Below are 18,685 nucleotides of genomic sequence, written 5' to 3'. Positions count from 1 at the left end.
GGCTCTTCAGATCTTTACCTTCCAAAGCTGAAATTCTGGTTGTTACTTTACACATGAGGAAAGAGGCTGAGAGAGCAAAGCTGACTTTTCTCCAACCAGCAAGTGGCTCCCTCAGAGGAGAGCTGGGAGACTCAAATGACATCGTGTCTACAAAAGGCTTGCAGACCTGGAAACCCCAGAAGACTGTTGTTATCTGGGAGGGGTTCTAGCCTTCCCCGGGCCTTCTCTGGCCCCTCTGGGCCCCCCTCCCCAACTCCTTTGGGGGCTTAGAAAAACAAGAGGTTTTCCTATGGGCGTGACCTAACCATGAGCCCTCCCCACCTTCTGCCTTGCTCTTGCCCTTGACTGGTTGAGTCTGACAGGCCATTGGAGTCATCCATTCTTCTGAAAGACCACCCTCGTGGCAGTAAAATGAAGCCAAATGCCTGCAGTTAGAATAAGTGATCTTGGCCTGAAGGAGAGGGGTGGAAATGCAGCTCTCTGTTCCTTGGAGAGGTGGGGGCCTATGAGGGTGGAATGCTACGGGCGCCATCCTTTGAAGCTGCTTTTTGGGTTAGTTTTGGGGAGGTGGGAGGCTCCCCGGGCCAGCCATAGATTCAGAGAGGACAAAAGGCATCCATAAAACTTTAAAACCAAAACCAGCCCCCGATCTCTGAGCTCTGTGGACTTGGCCTTGACCCTGTTCAGCAGGTAACCGGTTATCCAGGCCGTCCTGCAAGCACTTTATCCATCCCTCTGATACCCAGCACATGTGCTGGAGAAGCCTGTGAGAGGAAGTGGGCCAAGCAGGCCATCTTTTCTTCCCTGTTCATCCATGCCTTTCCTCATTGGTGCGTCTCTAGCTAGCAGCGACGTTCCTGGGCAGGGAAGAAACTTGACAATCCTGTGGCTCTCAGCTGACTTGGCTACAAATGCAGAAGTGGGAAATGTGAAAAGGGAACCCTCCCCGCCCACCCCACCGCCCCCCTCCACTCGTCTCATCCCGGAAGGCAGCAGCCCTTGGCCGCCTCTTCTCAGGAAAGACCCAAAGGGGAGGGAGGGAAAAGATCACCCCTGAACCAAATGCCCTGGGACTGGACAGTGAACCTGAGTCCACAGCCCAGATCTGGCCGCTAAGGGGCGCCGCAGCGCACACCAGTCTCAGACATTAGCTGTGTAACTTCAGTTACAGTCACTTCAAAAAAAAAAAAACCTCTGTCCGCCTCAGTTTCCTTATCTGTAAAATGAGGATAATAATCGCACTTCCCAGTGTGGTCGGAAAGATTCAATGAGACCCCCTGTATACCAGCCGCTAAATAAATGCTTGTTCCCTCCCCCCACCTCTTGTTTAAACTGCCTGTGTGACTTTGGTCAAATCTCGTTTCTGAGCCTCAGTTTCCACATCTGTGAAATAAGGCAGTTACACTAGATCAGAGATCATTATTTTTTTTGTGTGGCCTGGACCCCTTTGGCAATCTGGAGAAGCCTATGGACCAGTGCTCAGAATTACGTTTTTAAGAAATTTAAGGAAATGCTAAATTTCAGGTTGCTCTTACAGAAAATAGAGATGTATTTTTTCCCCCATCCAAGTTCATGACCCCCTGATATCTAGATGGCCGATGAGGCCCCTTCTCACTCTTTACCTGGGATCCTAAAATCCTGTGGCCTGGGGCCTTGGAAGGTCCCTTGAGCTCTGACCTTGCAGGAGTCTGTGAAACAGGCTCAGCTCTGCCACCCCTCTTCCCTAGGTCCTGACTGTCAGGGGAAATCATAGAAGAAGGGTTTGTTTACCGGCGTGACCTATCGGTGGGGTGGGGAGGGGCCTTGCTTAGGAGTAGCTTGAGAATGACTCAGCCTTTCAGTGAGAGTGCTGTGGTGGGTGGGAGGGGCTGCTTTGTAGCAGGGGGAAGGGGTGATGGGGCTGAGAGATGAGAGCTCTCCCTTCCACCGGGCCCCTGGACATTTGGGTCATGTGCACTGAGGCTGGACCAGGTTCATTCCCGAGGAGCCTGGCTGCCAATAGTGGGCGACGAGCTCCCTCGCTTTGGCTCTTCAGCTCTTACACACATGAGAGTCTGGGCTCGGTCTCTGGGTCTCCCTACAAAAGGCAATTAGGAAGGCTCCCACTACACAATATAAATCAGGCATGGGACAAGTATTTATTTCCTGCGCACAAAAGATGCAAAAACCTCACAGAACATACCAACAAGACACACAATCAGTTTGCAAAGATTTTTATAAATATTATCTGATTCGATCTTCACATTGACCTAGATAGGTAGATGCTATTATTATCATCCTTATTTTACAGCTGAGGAAACTGAGGCAGACAGGTTAAATGATTTGCCCGGGGTTACACAGACCTGGGATTTATCTGCCATGTGCTCCTGGCCACCCAAAGGAGGAATGCTTACCCCTAATTGTGGCTCCCTTTTTAATGGCCCGTTGAGTCATAATCAGCTTTTCCTGCCCAGTGGACAATAAGAGGATGCTCTGTTCTCCTAAAGGCAGTGCATTGTGTGTGGAACAGAGGGAGGGCAGAGCTTTTTTTTTGTTTGTTTTGCTAGGCAATGGGGTTAAGTGACTTGCCCAGGGTCACACAGCTAATAAGCATTATGTGTCTGAGGCTGGATTTGAACTCAGGTCCTCCTGAATCCAGGGCTGGTGCTCTATCCACTGTGCCACCTAGCTGCCCCAGGGAGGGGAGAGCTTTGAGGAGTGGAACAGTCTACAGGTGAGGGTGTCAGAGTCTGCAGAGAGGCCCAGAAGAAGGAGGATTTTTAGGAGTCATTGGATTTGGCAGTCAAGAGATCTTTGGCAACTTTGGAAAGAGCACAATTGAGTGATGGAGTTGGAAGCTGGGCTGTCTGGGGTGCAGAGGAGAGGAATTGGAGGCTCCTGGTGTGTGCCCATTCAAGGAGTTTTCTGGAAAAGGGAGAGGAGATGAAGGATGATCTCTAGATGGAGGAGAGAATGGAATCTGGTGAAGATTCTTTAGAGATGGGGAAATGCAGACATGTTTTTAGGCAGCAGGGAAGGAGCCAGCACATAGGGAGAGATTCAGGATGAAGTGGGGAAGGATGAGGATGGGGGCCATCTGATGGACAAGACAGGAGGAGTTGGCCTTGCTGGGAGAATGGCCAGGAGGGAAGGAGGAGGTGGTGGCCATGATGGCAGAGGGGTGTGAGATGAGGAGAGGGCAGAAGAGGGGCTCATAGTGAATGGTCTCAAGACGCCAGGCCCTCAAATGAGAGATTGGGGGTGGCTGTGCTGAGAGAGGGCTGAGCTTGGCACACGGTGGATGGGGTGGGCACAAAGCAGCTGGGGGATCTTGTCAGCAATGAGAGTTCCCCGTAGAGGAGATCAGGGACCCCTGCACAACTCAGTAGATAAATCGCAGGAAGGCACCTCAGGCACCTGGTGATGCACTGACTTGCCCAGTCTTGTGTTATGATTCTTACATGTTAGGCACTGGACTTGACCTGGGTCTTTCTGACTTGAAGCCCAGCCCCCCATGCCTCACTGCCTCGAAGGGGGCACTTAAAGGGCCGTCCCGCCAAGCCAAGTCACTGGGTAGCACACACAGGCCTAAGTGCTAGGGTACAAAGATACAGGACCCTGATCTCCCATAATCCTGAGCTCCTGACTCTCTCACACAGCAGATCCAGTCAGTTGCCAGATTTTCCTGTTTCTACATCCATAACATCGATATTGTCCAGTCTCTTCTCTCCACTCACATAGCCACCACTGTGGTTCAGAGGTAGAATTTGCACCCAGATCTTCCCAGCTATGAGCCTGGTTCTCCATTCACTCTTCCACACTGATGCTCTGTTTGTAGGGATACGAGGAAAAACAGCTCTTGGAAAGAGATTCGATTGAGGTGTCATGCAGATCAGGCCAACAAGCATTTATTAAGTGTGTACTGAATGCAGATACTTACCATACCTCAGCATACCCAAGAAAGACTGCAGACAGGCTTTGGCGAGCCTAGCAGAGGAGACGATGTGCCAACATTCCTGCACAGAGAAGGCCTGGGCTGGACGAGTTGGAGACATTGACAGGGGGAGGAATGAGGGCGCTGGGGATGGCTTCTTGCAGGGAAGGTGCTGTCTTAGCTGGGGCTTGATGGAAGCCAAGACAGAAATGAGAGGGGAGAGTGTCCCAGGCCTGGACTGGGGAAATGGACTGCCAGCAAGGAGGCCAGGGAGGAGGAGGGGAGGAAGGTGGAAGAAAATGGGAAAGGTAAGAAAGAAGGGCTTTTGGAGAAGGAAGTCTGGATTTTCCTGCTTGGCCCTAGAGGGCAGAAGTGGTGCCCATGGGGAGAGGCCCCAAGGAGGCAAATTTTGGCCTGAGTTACGGAAAGGCTCCTGAACAGCCTGAATGTTGCTTCAAACTGGAACAGGAATTCCTTGGGGAATTGTGGGTGCCCTCAGCCTGGAGATCTTTCAGCGCTGGGCTGGGCGATCTTTGGTCAGGGATTCTGCCGGGAGGAGTCATGCTTTGGGCGCCGGTTAGAGTGGATGGTCACTGACAGCCTCGCTATCCGGGAGCTGCCATGATGGTGGGTTTCTAAAGCAACCGCACAGGGTCTGGAATAGGCCTGTAAGGTCGCCCAGCTGGCCAAGGGCTACCAGGCCATGTCTGCCACCGGGGATGAGAGGAACCAGGTCTTTGATCAGAGTCTGTCATATGGAAAGAAGATTGGGTTTGATCTCCTGGCTGCCATCCAGCAAGGGAGCAGCCAGCCTCCAAAGGGAGCAGATGCATTTGTCACTTGAGGTTTCCAAGGGGAGCTGTGTGACCTCTTGTTGGGGGCTAAAGAACCGGGGAATCTCAAAGCTGGAAGCCATGTGGATGGATTTGTGCCTGGGCAGGGATCCCCATCGACCCTGACTGGCCCCTGTGCTGGGGGTCCCCCACCTCCCAGGGCAGCTCTGGGTGTGAGGAGGCTCTGCCTGGTGTTGGCAAAGGCCCGGGCGGGTCTGTCCTCAGTCTTCACTGACCAGGCTAAGTACCTAAGCATAGTCTTGGATCTGGAAGGAAGGTCAAGGTCCCCTAGCCCAACGTCTCATTTTACGGATGAAGAAACCTCTCTGCTTCCCTCAGTGAATCCTTGTATGGTGTGATTTCCTCACCAGAACTGAACACAGCCTCCAGAGAGGGCCTGCTGGGGCAGAAGGACACGCCCTCCCTGCTTCTGACACCTCCCTAACATTCGCATTCCCTTCAGTGCCGACCCACCTCCCCTCCCAAAATTCTCTAGCATGCACTTTGTATATATATTGTGTGTGGGGGGGGGGTAAGCTCCCCGAGGGTAGGAGCTGTTTTCTTGTTGGCTCTGTGTGCCCAGCGCCAAGCATGTTTTCTGGCCACAAGCAGAAAATTAACAAATGCCTGTTGATTGGTGGCTGGGTTTTCAGGTCACTCGCCACTCCCCTCCTCCCCTAGATCTCTTTCAGGCAAACCTCTATCTGCTAACCACACCTCCCCCACCCTGTACTTAGGAAGCAGATACTTTTAAACTCCAGTGAGAGGGGATTAATTCTTTAGGCATCAGTGACTAGAGCAGGATTTCTGAGTTGTTTATGTACCCTGAGCCCCTTTGGTGATCAGTCCAGTGAAGCCTGGGGACCCCTCCTCCAATCATGCTTCCAGATACAAAAATCAAAGACAGAGGATTACAAAGGGAATACAGTTATCAAAATATATTTTAAGAACAAGTGCACAGGCTCCACGTTAAGAACACCTAGACTAGATAATCTGATGTCACTGGCAGCCTGGTACAGGGGGAAAGAGATCACTGAGAATCTGGATTTAAGTCCTGGCTCTGTTCTGAGAGTTGGTAGCACAGTGGTTAGTGCCCTGGGGTCAGGAAGAGCTGAGTTCAAGTCCAGTCTCAAACACTGACTAGCTTCGTGACTCAGTTCCCTCAACTGTAAAATGAAGATAGTAACAGCAGCTCCCTTCTAGGGTTGTTGTGAGGATCAAATGAGATGGCACGGGCAAAGTGCTTTGAAAACTTTAATAGGAGCTGTGTCCTCCTGGCTGCGGCAGAGAGCGTAGTGTCCGGGAGGCCAGGGTTCAAGTCCTGCCTTTGACACACACTGCCCTCAAGGCCAGCGAAGTCATTTAACCCCTCAGTGTCCCAGGAAATTCTCTATAAAGTCACAGAAGACTGTGGCTCATGGAGGGGTTTTCCACACGGGGCGGCCATGGGTCTGCCCCTGAACTTCCTTCCTTCAAGGGCCTTCATCTGCTTCGTGATTTGGGGACTGGATAAAAATTCATTCTTCACCTGAGGTCTGTGAATGTGGGTTGTTTTTTAAAAAACATTTTGGTAACCATTTCAGTATAACTGGTTTCCCTGTAGTCCTGTGTCCTTTACACACTTAAAAACATGCTTCTGAGAAGGTGTCCAGACTGAGGCCCGAGGGGTCCACAGATGCCCTGGATTAGATAATAGCTAAGGCCCTTGGGAGGCATAAAAACGATGATCCTGTAGTCATAATGCCCCAGTATCCGAGACTCTTGTGATTCCCCTCCACACCGGCTCCCTCAGCTCCTGGGCCAAGTCTTTCCTCCTCCTCTCTGGGCTAGATTCAGGCTCCACCACAGTACCCTCCACCAGGGACACGGTCTCTCCTTTTGCTTCCAGACTCGACAGATAGCAGCCCCACGAAGCCCCTGCTCATTGGCATCCTGGTACTGGTCTTACTGTTCATTTTCTCCGTCCTCCTCGCCAGCTACTTCTTCAGGTAGGCGTCTTCTCTGACGTGCCTCTTCCAGCCCGTTCGGGCTTGTTTTGATATGATCTAATGAGGAAATGAGAGCGCGCATTGGCGGGGCTCTCCTCGGGGTACAGAGGATGCTCTCTGGCTGACTGAGCTGACGGCACTCTCTGCCCTCTGCCGCAGCTATGAACAGGAAGAGTTTTAGCCGGCTCACCTGGTGGGTACACTGGGTTAGAGAGAGGACGGGAGGGCTCACTCCTCCCCTGCCTCCAAGGCAGTGGCTTTGTTAACGCTCCAATGTCTTCCCCTCCCAAGGTTCAGAAGGCAAAGGAAGGCGGTGGTCAGCTCCAATGACAAGAAAATCCCCAATGGAATCTTGGAAGAGCAAGGTAAGGCGATGGGGCACTGGCCCTGGCAGGGACTGGTTTTCTGTGGTTAAAGCCAAGGCTGGGGCCCAGAGCTGGAGCCCAGGGGCAGAAGGCAATGCCTTATGCCTTGGAGGTTTCCCCTTCCTCTCTCTTACTGCTTGGACCACTCTCAGGGAGTCAAAACTCATGGCTTATACTCCCATCTCCCAGTTCTCCCCCCCTTCCCCGCCAATTTTATAACAAGTCTGTAACTTGGACGTCCAGTGCCTGAGGGGCTCAAGGCCATTCTCACGTTGTTCATTTTCCCTGGGCTTGCCAAGGACTCTCGCTCTGTCATCCTGAGATCCCGCAGGCAGCCCTTGGTGCTGACAGGCCCATTCTTGTCTTTCATTCAGCTGTCAGCGTGGGGCAGTGGCAAAACCAGGGATTTGGAGTCCAAGGTCCCGGGTGCAAACCCCAGCCCTTCTACCTGAGGCCTGGGGGACCTGGGGCAGGTCACTTCACCTCAGTTCCCTTATCTCTAAAATGAGGAGGTTCAGTAGATGGACCCCCAAGATTCCTCCTACCTACAAACCTTGGATTAAATCAGTCTTGCTTTCTCCACAGGCTATGGGGGGAGGGAAGCATCCTAATGCTGTTTTAGACTCAGCTATTCACAAGTGCTGCTCATGAAGCCACAGAGTTGGGGGTGGCCTTTTTAGTTTTTTCTTTTCTTTTTTTTAAACTCACACATTGAACATGTGAAGAACAGTTCCAGATACACTTTTAAGAGTCACAGTTTGTGCTGGTGCCGGCAACTTCCTGTAAAATGAATCTCACTTACAAAAACAAAAACAAAAAAAAAAGCCCGAATGGGAGCCCCTGGTCCAGGTGAGTGAGGCAGAAGCTTCTGCCCACCTCAGACCTATGGGACCCTCCACAGAGGAGCAGAGTGCTGAGCCACAGCCTTGAAGGCAGATACCAAGAAGGGTGGAACTCGGGAGCCAGGCAAGCCCAGCCCCGAGTGATCAGGGCATTATTGTTTCCAGAGGGACTCAACTCTTTCTGCGGGGTGTGACTCTGACTACATGTGAGGTTTCACTGAACTGAAATTGGCCCCACCGTCCTGCCCTGGGGGTTCTGTGAATCAGCCTCCCAACCAAGACGTTCACAGTAGGGATCCCAAGGCTGGCTGGGGACCAGCAAGCTTGAGCCACGGCCCATGCCTGGCTCCCTGGGGACCGCTGGCAGGGGAGGGAGGGGAGGCTGGCTCTCGGCTCTCCCCCTGACATGGCTGGCTTTGGTCCCCTGGCACTCGGCCGGGCTGATCAGGATTTTCCTTTGAATGGGCCCTATGGGCTCAGTCTGGTGGCCTGTCAGGGACCAGGCTGTGCCAGGAGACGTCTGAATGAGGTCTGTGGGGCCACCCCGACAGGGCCGTTGTCTGGAGGAGCAGTAATTAGAGGCCGACCAGTGCATGCGTATCATTGTTTAGACCTCATCCTAAGCCCCCAGACAGCCTTGGCAAGGCTGGGCCTTCACAGACAGCTCGTCCTTATCTTCCTAGCAACTACCCCTTGTAGGAATTCACCTGGAAGAAAGGGAGGGAGGGAGCAAAGAAGAGATTTCTGAAGTCCTTGACCTGTTCTGAGTCCTCACAGGCAGGGTGGTAGAAAGAAGGATAGAGGTCTAGACTGAGAGTCAGAAAGACCTGAGGTCAAATCCACCTGGGACACGTACTAGCTGTGTGACCCTGGGCAAGTCACTTAACTTGTGTTTCCCGCAGTTTGCTCATCTGTAAAATGGTGATCACAGCAGCATCTCCCTCCCAGGTGGTCATGAGCATGGAAAGACACTAGAGACATAACGTGCTTTGAAACCTTAAAGCGTTATAGAAGTGTGGTCTAGATAGAGCTGGCAGGAAGCCCACGGGTCCTAATTTACCTCCTCGTTTGGAGTACTGGATTTTGGGCTGACAGTAACTGGAATTCTTCAGCCTTCAAGTAGATGAAAAGGTTCTTTCCTTGAAGGGAATTATGGTCTTTTCTCAGTTTTCCTCCATCTACTCATTCATTCGACAAATTACCTACTGTGGGGTAGGATACTGTGGGGTCCTGTGTGCTGGATAGTCAGAACACACAAAACTCTGGAAAGACACAATCCCTGTCCTCAGGGAGTCTAGGAGAACTGAGATCTAGCCACCCTGCCCTGCGCATGAGAGGCACTTAGCTGACTCAGTTTACAAAACGGAATTCATTTGAAAAAGGGCATCCAGCATGTGGGACTTGTGTTTGGAGGCCCTGGGTTCAAATCCTGGCTCACTGCTTGCCACCTGTGTGACCTTGGGCACCCTGGGCCTCAGGAACTTCAATTTTAAGTAAAGGGTAAAAGTATATGACCCCAAGTTCCCATTGGCTCAAGCTCTGTGGTGCTCTGGTGCAGGGGCAGAGCTGACTGTTGGTGGGGCTGGTCGTCACTTGGGGGATAGCTGGGAAAAGGGAAACTAGCACATTTCCTCCTCTAGGGGTCTGCCCTTACCGCCTGGAGGGCTTCAGGCCAGGCATTTCACCTCCAAGGGGCTCTCTCAGTTTCCCCAACTGTCAAAAGAGAAGGTTGGTCCAGATGGCCTCTGAGCCCCTTCCAGGCCTGGGTCTGGGTCCGCAATGTGGTCGCCTCTTTCTTCCTGGGGTGATTTAAGTGAGGAGGGTTGAGGGAGGGTAGACTTGCCAGGTGCTGCCCCCTTGAGTCACCAGCCTTCAGAGGATCACGGGGTCTCCAGACAGAGCTTGGATTTGAACCCAGATCCTTGGAGGCCTTCTCTCTATGCTGAGGTCGGGTGTGCGGGTTCATCGCACTAAGCCCAGGCGGGGCCTGCTCTCAGCTCACGGCTCTCCTGGGCCTTCCATCCCCGCAGAGCAGCAGAGAGTCATGCTGCTGAGCCGCTCGCCCTCAGGGCCCAAGAAGTATTTCCCGTCCCCGTGGAGCACCTGGAGGACGAGATCCGTGTCCGGTCAGCGGACGATTGTAAAAGATTTCGAGAAGAGTTCAATGTAAGTTTGTCTGGTTTTTCTTCTTTCTCCCCTTGCGGATGGAACGTGTGAGGTCACATCGTAGGACCAGAAGGTCTTAGAAATCAGGAATCCCCATCCCTTCGTTTGACAGTGAATCCAACTGAAGAGAGTCAAAAAGCAGAGCCTAGATCTGAACTCGGGTCCTGTGCTCTTTGGGCCGTCACCCAGAGAGCTCTCCCCACGTCTAGGATTTAGTTCAATGCGACGTCCCCTGGGATGGTCTAAGGCGGGGGGGGGGAAGGGGGGGAGCCTGGGGCCTTCACAGAACAAGTCCCCCCAACAAAAGGATTTGGGCATAAAACTTGGACTCAGTCAAGAGGCTGCACCCGAGGACCTAGAAGGCCACACGTGGCCTCGAGGCTGCAGGTTCCTGGGGAGAAGGGAATTTTTCATTCTTCATACTTGTATCCCCAGTACCCAACAGAGCGGCCGGCAGGCACATAGTAGGTACTCAGGGCTGACTGATTCATCTAGCCTGGCCTCCTGCTGGGAAAAAGAGGGACACCCAGGCAGCTCAGAAAGGGAGGGGCATTTAGCCAGGGTCACACAGGGCGGACCTCAGAGCCAAGATTTGAACTCAGTCCTTTTCCCAACATCCCCCTGCCTCTCAGTGATCCGAAGGGCTCCCAGAGTCCACACATCCGAGTCAGGGACGCCCGTCAAAACGCCCAGTGATGGCAGAGCGACTGCTCCAATCGATGCTGGTGCTTGGGTTTGGCCCACGGCAAAGGCTTTATGTTGGCGAGACGCAGCCACCGACTCAGATCTAAATGAGGCACACAGGTGCTTCAGGGAAGCCAAGTCAGCAAGCACTTAGTAAGCACTTACTGTATGCACCACTGTGCTTGTGTCCGAGCCCTCGCTTGGATAGGAAATGGTAGACTGCAGAGTGAGCTCTGCCAGGGCCGGGCCGGCGAGGTCGGGATCTTGTGGGTGGGGCGTGGTCTCGTGCCCCTTCTGTCAGGTCTTACTCTTCAACATCAGTCCAGAAGATGGGGGGCAGGTAGCCAGGTGCACCCCTTGTTTGGAAAATTTGGAGTGCTTGCGGCTCCCTGTTATTCCAGGGGCCATTCAGCCTTCACTGCTGGTGTAAGCTGGTCTATATCACAGCCCGGTGAACGCCTACTTCTGGGACCCTCAGAATTGGGCTCCCTCTCTCTGAGGATTGCTGGTGCCTCTAAGGATCATACCTTCAGAGACGGTAGAGGCTGACAGGCCAACGTGCCCAGCCTCTTCATTTTACAGATGAGGAAACTGAGGCAAAAGGGACTTACCCAAGGCCACACTAAATGACCAGGCCTGGCTTGCAGCCGATTTCCTCTGACTGCAGGTCCAGCCAGCTCCTCCCTGCCCACCGCCCTGTCCTGTGGGCATCCATGTAAGGCAGACAAGTACATAATTCAAGATAATTTCTGGAGTGGTAGGACAGAGCTACTGTAATTGGTACAAGTAGCAAGTGAATGGTGCAGCTCTGTCTGCCTCCCCGATCACAATCACATTCGTGCTCAGCAGAACGATTACTAGAGTGGAGCAAACAGAGCTTTGCCTCGGGATGCTGAAATGTTGACGATGTTGATGACACTGACAAATTACTGAGCTGAACACTTTGTTAGCAAGATTAATTCATTTGTAAAAAAAGCTGCTAGATGGCAGGCATTCGGTTCCCAGCCCCCAGCCCCCAGCCCCAAAGGAGCAGCATTGTTGTGGCCCTGGACCTTTTCTGTCCCCCACTCTCAACTGAATTTGTCTTCGAAAGTATATTTGAGATTATGATTTAGGAGCTGTTTTCCCCAAGTGTAAAAATTTCTCACTAGACTGTGCTTGCATATAAGACATGGGAAGTAATGATAATAATAATAATTAACATTTATAGGGGGCTTACTACGTGCCAGGCACTGTGCTAAGTGCTTTTCAAGTATTATCTCCTTTGATTCTCACAGCCACCCTGGAAGGGAGGTGCTGTCATTATCCCCATTTTACAGATGAGGAAACTGAGGCAAACAAAGGTTAAGGTGACTTGTCCAGGGTCCCACAGCTGGTAAGTGTCTGAGGCTGGAATTGAATGCAGGTCTTCCTGCCCTCTAGCCTGGTCCACCACCCAACTATCTCCACGGTGTTTGGTTTTATAAACAGTAGGCACAGGATAACAGCCCAGAGTTTGAATTGATGTGCCGGGCACTGGGCTGAGCAGTTAAGATAGAGGGCAAGGCAAAGCAGCTACCTGCCCTCTGAAAGCTTCCATCCTAATGGTCGAGCCAGCACGCCCATAAAGGGGTGTGGGTACAAGGCACCCAGAGCTAATGGAAGGCAACCTTGGAGAGGCCAGTGAGAGCTCTGGAGGCAGTGGGAAAGGCCTCCGGCAGCTGAGTTTGAAGGTGGGTCTTGGAGGAAGCCAGGGACCCAAGAGATGGGAATGAGGGACAGAGCCCAGGGCTCTGCGTGGTTGGGCAGCCAGTCCCCCCCCTTCTCGTGCCTTTGCTTCTCTGAGGGGGAGGGGAAGTTTGCTTCCTTAGCTTTGCCCACGTGTGCCCCCACCTCTTTTTTTTTCTGAGGGGCTCAGTCAGATCGAAAGGAATCAGAAGGCACCATCTTCAGATGAACCCGGCTGTGGTCAGAGAAGGTTGGAGGAGGGCAGTCACCATTTCATTTCAGCAGAGTGGGCAGGGCAGCAGTCTCTGAGTCAGACTCTGATGTCAGTTCCTCCTTGCTTATCGTAAAACCCTCTCTGGACTTAATTTCCCCACCTCACAAGTGGGGACAAGCGCACTAGCAACCTCATCCACCTTCTGCGGCTTTCAAATTGACCTTCAGGAAAGAGGCCCCAGGAGGCCGCAGGGAGCGGCCCAGTATCTGGGAGGTCTGAGATCTAGCATCAGCCTGGTCACTGACTGATGTGGAACGTGGAGCAAATGACTTGACTTCCTGGGTCCTTGGAAGAAATGGATGAATGAATGAACGTTGAACTAGATCTTAGAAGTGGGGAGAGCTCTCTGGGTGACAGCCCAAACCAGACCCTGCCATGTGACTGACGTAAGAAGGGAAGAGATTAGCGCAGTGGATGGAGTATGTAGGTCACAGTCTGCAGATCAGGGCCAAGAAACCCCACACAAGCTTGACATCTTCTTCTGGCCATCTTGTCTGGGGTGGGCCCAGACACAGAGAAGGCCGCACTCAGGAAGTGGGGAGCCTCCTCAGACATGGAGCATTCCGGCCGATTCGTCCTCTTGTGGGCCTCAGTTTCCCCATCTCTAAAACCAGGCAGTTGGGCTACGGGACCTATAAAGTCTGTTCCCGCTTTAGAACCCATATGTATCTCCATCAGTTTTTATCCTCACATCCTTGGGAAGCTCTCTGTCTGTCTGTCTCTCTCTCTCTCTCTCTGGCTGCCTCTCTGTTTCTGTCTATATCTCTTTCTGTCTGTCTCTGACTCTCTTTGTCTCTGTGTGTGTCTCTCTCTGTCTCTGGGTCTCTATCTTTGTGTATCCCTCTCTGTCTCTGTCTCTCTCTCTGAATTTCTGTCTCTGTACATCTCTCTCTGTCTCTGGGTCTCTCCTCTGTCTCTCTCTGTTTCTGCCTCTGACTCTCTCTCCCCCTCCCACCTGCCAGGGTCTGCCGCAATCACCCCTGTCCCTGTTGGGAGTTCAGAGTGTGAGCTCTTGGTCTGAGAGGCTTCCTCTTCCCTGAGAGCTGTTACAGAGCCCTGGTGGCACCTGGCCTGGGAGGGTTAGGCGGGCCTGTGTGGCCATGTGGGCAGCGCTGCCCCAAGAGCTAGGGCACTGGGCTCTGCGATCATAGACGGGACCTCAGAGCCCAATCTCCTCCTCATTTAGAGAGGAGAAGACCCCAGTCCAGAGTCCCGGCCCACCCTCATGGCCCAGATGCTAATGTCATCCCCTTCTCCTCCTGAAATGATTTTGAATTTGTTACATGTGTGTATTTATGTGTTTGTCTGCCGTTTCCTCCCAGTATAGTGTGCAGCCTTTGAGGAAAAGATTGTTACCACATTCTACCCCTAGTGCCTAGCCTGGTGTCTGGCACACATTAGCCTTCTGATAAATGCTTCATGAACAAAGGAATGAATGAATGAATGAATGTATGAATGAATGAATGAATGAATGAATGAATGAGGGATTTGCCCAAGGCCCCACAACTGGGAAGTGGAAAAGTCTGGCTTCTGTTAGTTCTGGGGGCTTTATCCACTCTACCGCACGGTCTGCCTAATCATGACTGATTCACTGTGTGACCTCTCTGGGACTCGGTTTCCTCATCTGTAAAAATGGGATGGGGTGGGACAGTGATGAGCCACACAGATCCTGGAGGTTCCTGGTGGGAATGACAAAGCAGGTGAACAGGGCAGCATTCTTCAGAGAGTGGGGTTTTCTGAAGTCTTAATGGCTTGACAAGAAACCTGATTCAGCCGTCTGTGAACTCAAGGCAATTCCATGTTAACTTTATGCTTTTTCTCCAGTCTTTACCTTCGGGACATATCCAAGGAACATTCGAAATGGCCAATAAAGAAGAAAACAGAGAAAAGAACAGATACCCCAACATCCTCCCCAGTAAGACTTTCAGCTTTTTTCCCCCTCTTCTGCATATGTGATGCGGTCATGGAGCCCATCACTTCCCCTGTGGTTGCTTCCCTCTTCCCTGCCCCCCCACTCCGGGCTGGACAATCAGTAGGAGTGACATCTGCCATGTACAGATAACAGTTATCACAGTGAGCGAGCTCATCTTCCGGGCATCTGTGGCTGGGGGGGCCTCTGGGCTGAAGCCCCTGCCCTGATGCTGGCATGGTGACCCAGCTGGCCACCAAGAAGCTTGTCCTGGGTCAGCTTCAGGAGGCCACCTCTGGAGGGCCAGGGGTGCCCTCAGCCCTGCCAGGAAGGCCTCTCCTCTGGCCTCTCTTGACCCAGAGTTATGGACAGCAAAGGAGAGATGGAAGCTGACAGGGAGGACAGAGGGTGTTTTTCAAATGCCCAAAATAAAATTCAAAGGATTTCAAAGGAAAGAAATTATGTTGAAATCAACACGCAGTTTTTTTTCCATCCAAGTCCATAGACCCCCTGAAATCTGTCCCCAGCCCTTGGACCCCAGCTTAGGAGCCCTCACCTGTGGGAATCCCTACCAAGGTGGGGAAGAAAGGAACCGCTTATCCCTTAGGGAGTGACTTCATATGGGCTCAGGGAGACCCAGGCAGAGCTTCAGGGATGGATGGATGCTGTGTGACCTTCCAGAGTACTGGGCTGTCTGGGAATACATCCACCTTTAGTAATGAAGGCAATGATCACCAACATTCCTGTAGTATTTCGAGGCTGGCAAGATACTTCACATACATATCTCCTCTGGTCCTAACAAAAACCTTTGGGAGGACTATTATCCTCTTTACAGATGAGGAAACTGAGTCTCAGAAAGGCTCAGGAAGAAAGTGATTTGCCCAGGGCCACGCTGCTGCCTTCAGTGGGCGGCCGTGAATACTGCAGACATCCTACATCCATGTGCAGTTTGACTAAAGCCCCAGACCCTCTGTGATCTGATCACAGCTTTCTACATTAAACATCTGGATGGTTTATTTACATGGAACCAAACATCCAGATATTTGAAAGTAAAAGCCAAGGCCCATCCCAGAGAATTCTCCAGGGTCACCCCAGGTTCATCTGCTGGGGGTCTTGGCTGTGGGCAGCCTGCTCCTGCACTGTCAGATGGCCATTCTCAGGGTCTCAGATTCAAGTGCCACCTTGATGCCTGACTAAGCTTTTCTTGCCTTCTGGCTGCTTGGCATCATGGTGTAGACATACCCTTCGGCTGCCATTGAAGGCAGTGTTGCAGTTGGCCCACAAGGTCTCCTCTCCCATTCCGAGTGTCTGCCACAGCCTGGGCATGGCACCAATGTCCTGTGATAGATACCGAGCATCATTAGGGGGCAAAAAGGTGGTTCTTCCCGGGCCTCTGGGAAGGCAGCACCCCCTCAGCCGGGCCCTTGCCCTCCACAGTCTCCAGAGCTGTGGAGAAAGGAAAAGGGAAATATCACCAACATCTTGGGTCCAGGCACACACCTCTCCTCCCCTGGTCCTGCCCTCCCTCTAGCTCCCAGGTACCTGCAGGTCCTCTCAGAGCATGGGGGCAGGAGGGAGGGAAGGGGAGGCTTCTGGGAAGAGCTGCCCCTAGGGATTGAGGTTAGCTGTAGGCCTCTGGGTCAAAGGCTGGAGCTGAATTTGCTATCCCGGCCACCTCCCCCTGTTTCCAGAGCCCACGTGCCCCCCTGGGGAATTTCCAAGTCCAGATTGCAAAGCTGTCATCCTAGAAGTCTTCACCGCTTCACCCAGAGCCTCACTGAGGCATCCGTACTTAGGCACAGGCTGACCTGGATGGACTCAGGAAGGCCTGCCAAGTTCAAACCATTGGATCAACAAGAGAAATCTTTCTGAGTATTAATGTGTTGGCCTTTCCCACTTCCTTCAGGCCTCATAAGCTGCCTCATGCATTTCAAGCCAGCCCCCACTGAGCATATACTATGTGAAAGGCCTTGGACTCTGGCAAATGAGGGGCTGCCCTCATGGAGTTTAAAGTCCAAGGGCAGACCTGCACGAGTTCATTCACCTGTCAGTATAATTAGAAGTGGAATGTAATAGGGACAAAGGAGAGATCCAAAGTTTTGTCCACCCAGAAACCACGTCTTTTAGAGTCGGGGGTGAGAGGCTCTCACTGGCTCAGGGTTAATTTGCAGAAAAAACCATTTATCTTAGATCTCCTGAACCTTCCAGTGTCCTGTAGCCCCCAGGGAATGTATCATTTTCTGGACTTTAAGAGTACAGAGCAATCCCTGATTCAGGACATCCCAGCCCAGCACCTAGAAATGGAGAAGCGTCTTTAGGGAGATGGCTGGGTGGGCCCAGCCCACTCGAATGGGTCTTCCAATGAGGCTGCAGACTGTTCCTTGAGGCAGCAGGGCTGACACCAGCTCGATGTGGCTTTGGGGGTACCCTTCTGCTGGCACCCCCTTTCTTTCCTTCCAGATGACCACTCCAGGGTGATTCTCAGCCAAGTGGATGGAATTCCATGCTCAGACTACATCAATGCTTCATACATAGACGTAAGCCAAGGGTTTTCTCCTCAAGCAATGCTACTAAAATACCTGTTTTTAGGTAAATCATGACTGGCAGTGTGCCTTAGTGGGTAGAGACTTAGCTTCAGAGTCAGGAAGACACCTGGGTTCAAATGGTTCCTCCCGGGTCAAGTCATTTAGTCTCTCAGTGGCCCCAAGCAGGTCTCTGGGATAACAATAAACACAGAGAGAAGATTGGGGCCTGCTCTGGGAGAGGGGATTGTTTTCACCTGGGAGCTCTGTAGACTAATGAAATCGAGGCGGGGCCAATCTCAAGCCCTTCCTGACTGTCACTGAAACCACTGCAGGGAATCACAAATACCATCTTCCTTCTGCAGGGTTACAAAGAGAAGAATAAATTCATCGCTGCTCAAGGTAAAGTGTTTTACCCAGCTCATTTCTGCCCCTTTGCTTCCTTCTCATTTGTGTGGGAGATGATTGAAGGCAGCAGCAGGGCTGAGGTTTGTGTTAACCTGTCCTCCATAGCAGCCTGGGCCACCCTCTGCACAGGTGGGTTCAGCATGTGTAGCCAGCACCCCTTCCTCATGCTAGGACCCTTTCTCCCTGACCTCACTCCCAGATAACCAAGGCTGTTAGAGCCGAGGCTCAGCCCTCTCCCAGGGTCCATTTGTCCAACTAACCAGCAGAGTGCTTCAGTCAATGAATGGACTGAAATCCATGAACACAGTGCCCACCATATAGTCATGGCTTAATAAATGCTAGTAGCCCCGCCTGACCCGACACCCTGTTGTCCAGCTTAGCAGAAGAGAGCTCTCTCCCTGTGCTCCTCAGAGCTGGTGGTGAGCACACATCTGTGGACGGCCTCAGGCTGCCTGGGGGCCAGTCCTGCAGCCAGCCATTTGACTGTGGCCCTCTCTGTCATCTGCAGGCCCCAAACAGGAGACGGTCAATGACTTCTGGAGGATGGTCTGGGAGCAGAAGTCGGCGACCATTGTCATGCTGACCAACTTGAAAGAAAGAAAAGAGGTAAGGGGGACATCTTATGAAGGGCCGCCCCTGCGGCCTTGGGATGCCTGCTCTAACCACTTCCTTTTCCTACCTTCCTCCTCCCCACCGCAGCAGCCCAGAGGTTCAGGGGCTTGCAGCATTCTCATCTCAAAGTCAAACCTCGGATGACTAAGGCAGTTCGTTTATTTTCCGTCTTACTCTGTGGACAGCTCTGAGCTACTCATAATTGAAAAATCTTGCAATGCCTCATCTGACTTGAGTGGTTTTTTCCAACTGGAGTCACCCAGTAAGTGGGAGCCATGCAAAGTGCTAACTCTGAAGAATATGGGCAAGAGGTGGGCCTGGTGATGGAGGCGGGGAAATGGATGGGGCCCTGGTGGCAAGAGTGAGAAGGATGAAGCTCTTTGTAACCAGACTCAAGAGGTGGTTGATAAAGGGCAGATAGAGGGCTCCCATACACTTGAAAAGAAAGTCTTCACCTCCAGC

The 18,685-nt window shown here is 52.3% G+C and overlaps 1 protein-coding gene across 1 annotated transcript in view; it reads left to right on the top strand.

Annotated features, from left to right (window-relative positions):
• Nucleotides 1-18,685, top strand: part of LOC110202209 (protein tyrosine phosphatase receptor type E) — a 171,112-nt gene that overhangs the window by 120,910 nt on the left and 31,517 nt on the right. The window contains 8 exon segments of the mRNA XM_078150689.1: nucleotides 6,635-6,734; nucleotides 7,026-7,099; nucleotides 9,972-10,028; nucleotides 10,031-10,107; nucleotides 14,597-14,687; nucleotides 17,142-17,218; nucleotides 17,569-17,605; nucleotides 18,120-18,217. Of these exon segments, the coding sequence (XP_078006815.1) occupies nucleotides 6,635-6,734; nucleotides 7,026-7,099; nucleotides 9,972-10,028; nucleotides 10,031-10,107; nucleotides 14,597-14,687; nucleotides 17,142-17,218; nucleotides 17,569-17,605; nucleotides 18,120-18,217 (611 nt within the window).

This window comes from Phascolarctos cinereus, unplaced genomic scaffold (assembly GCF_003287225.1).
Source record: "Phascolarctos cinereus isolate Bilbo 61053 unplaced genomic scaffold, phaCin_HiC Scaffold_3;HRSCAF=262, whole genome shotgun sequence".
In the NCBI taxonomy this organism is placed as follows: Eukaryota; Metazoa; Chordata; class Mammalia; order Diprotodontia; family Phascolarctidae; genus Phascolarctos; species Phascolarctos cinereus.
Note: the sequence above shows the minus strand (reverse complement) of the source record. Positions and strands in the feature narration are given on the sequence as shown.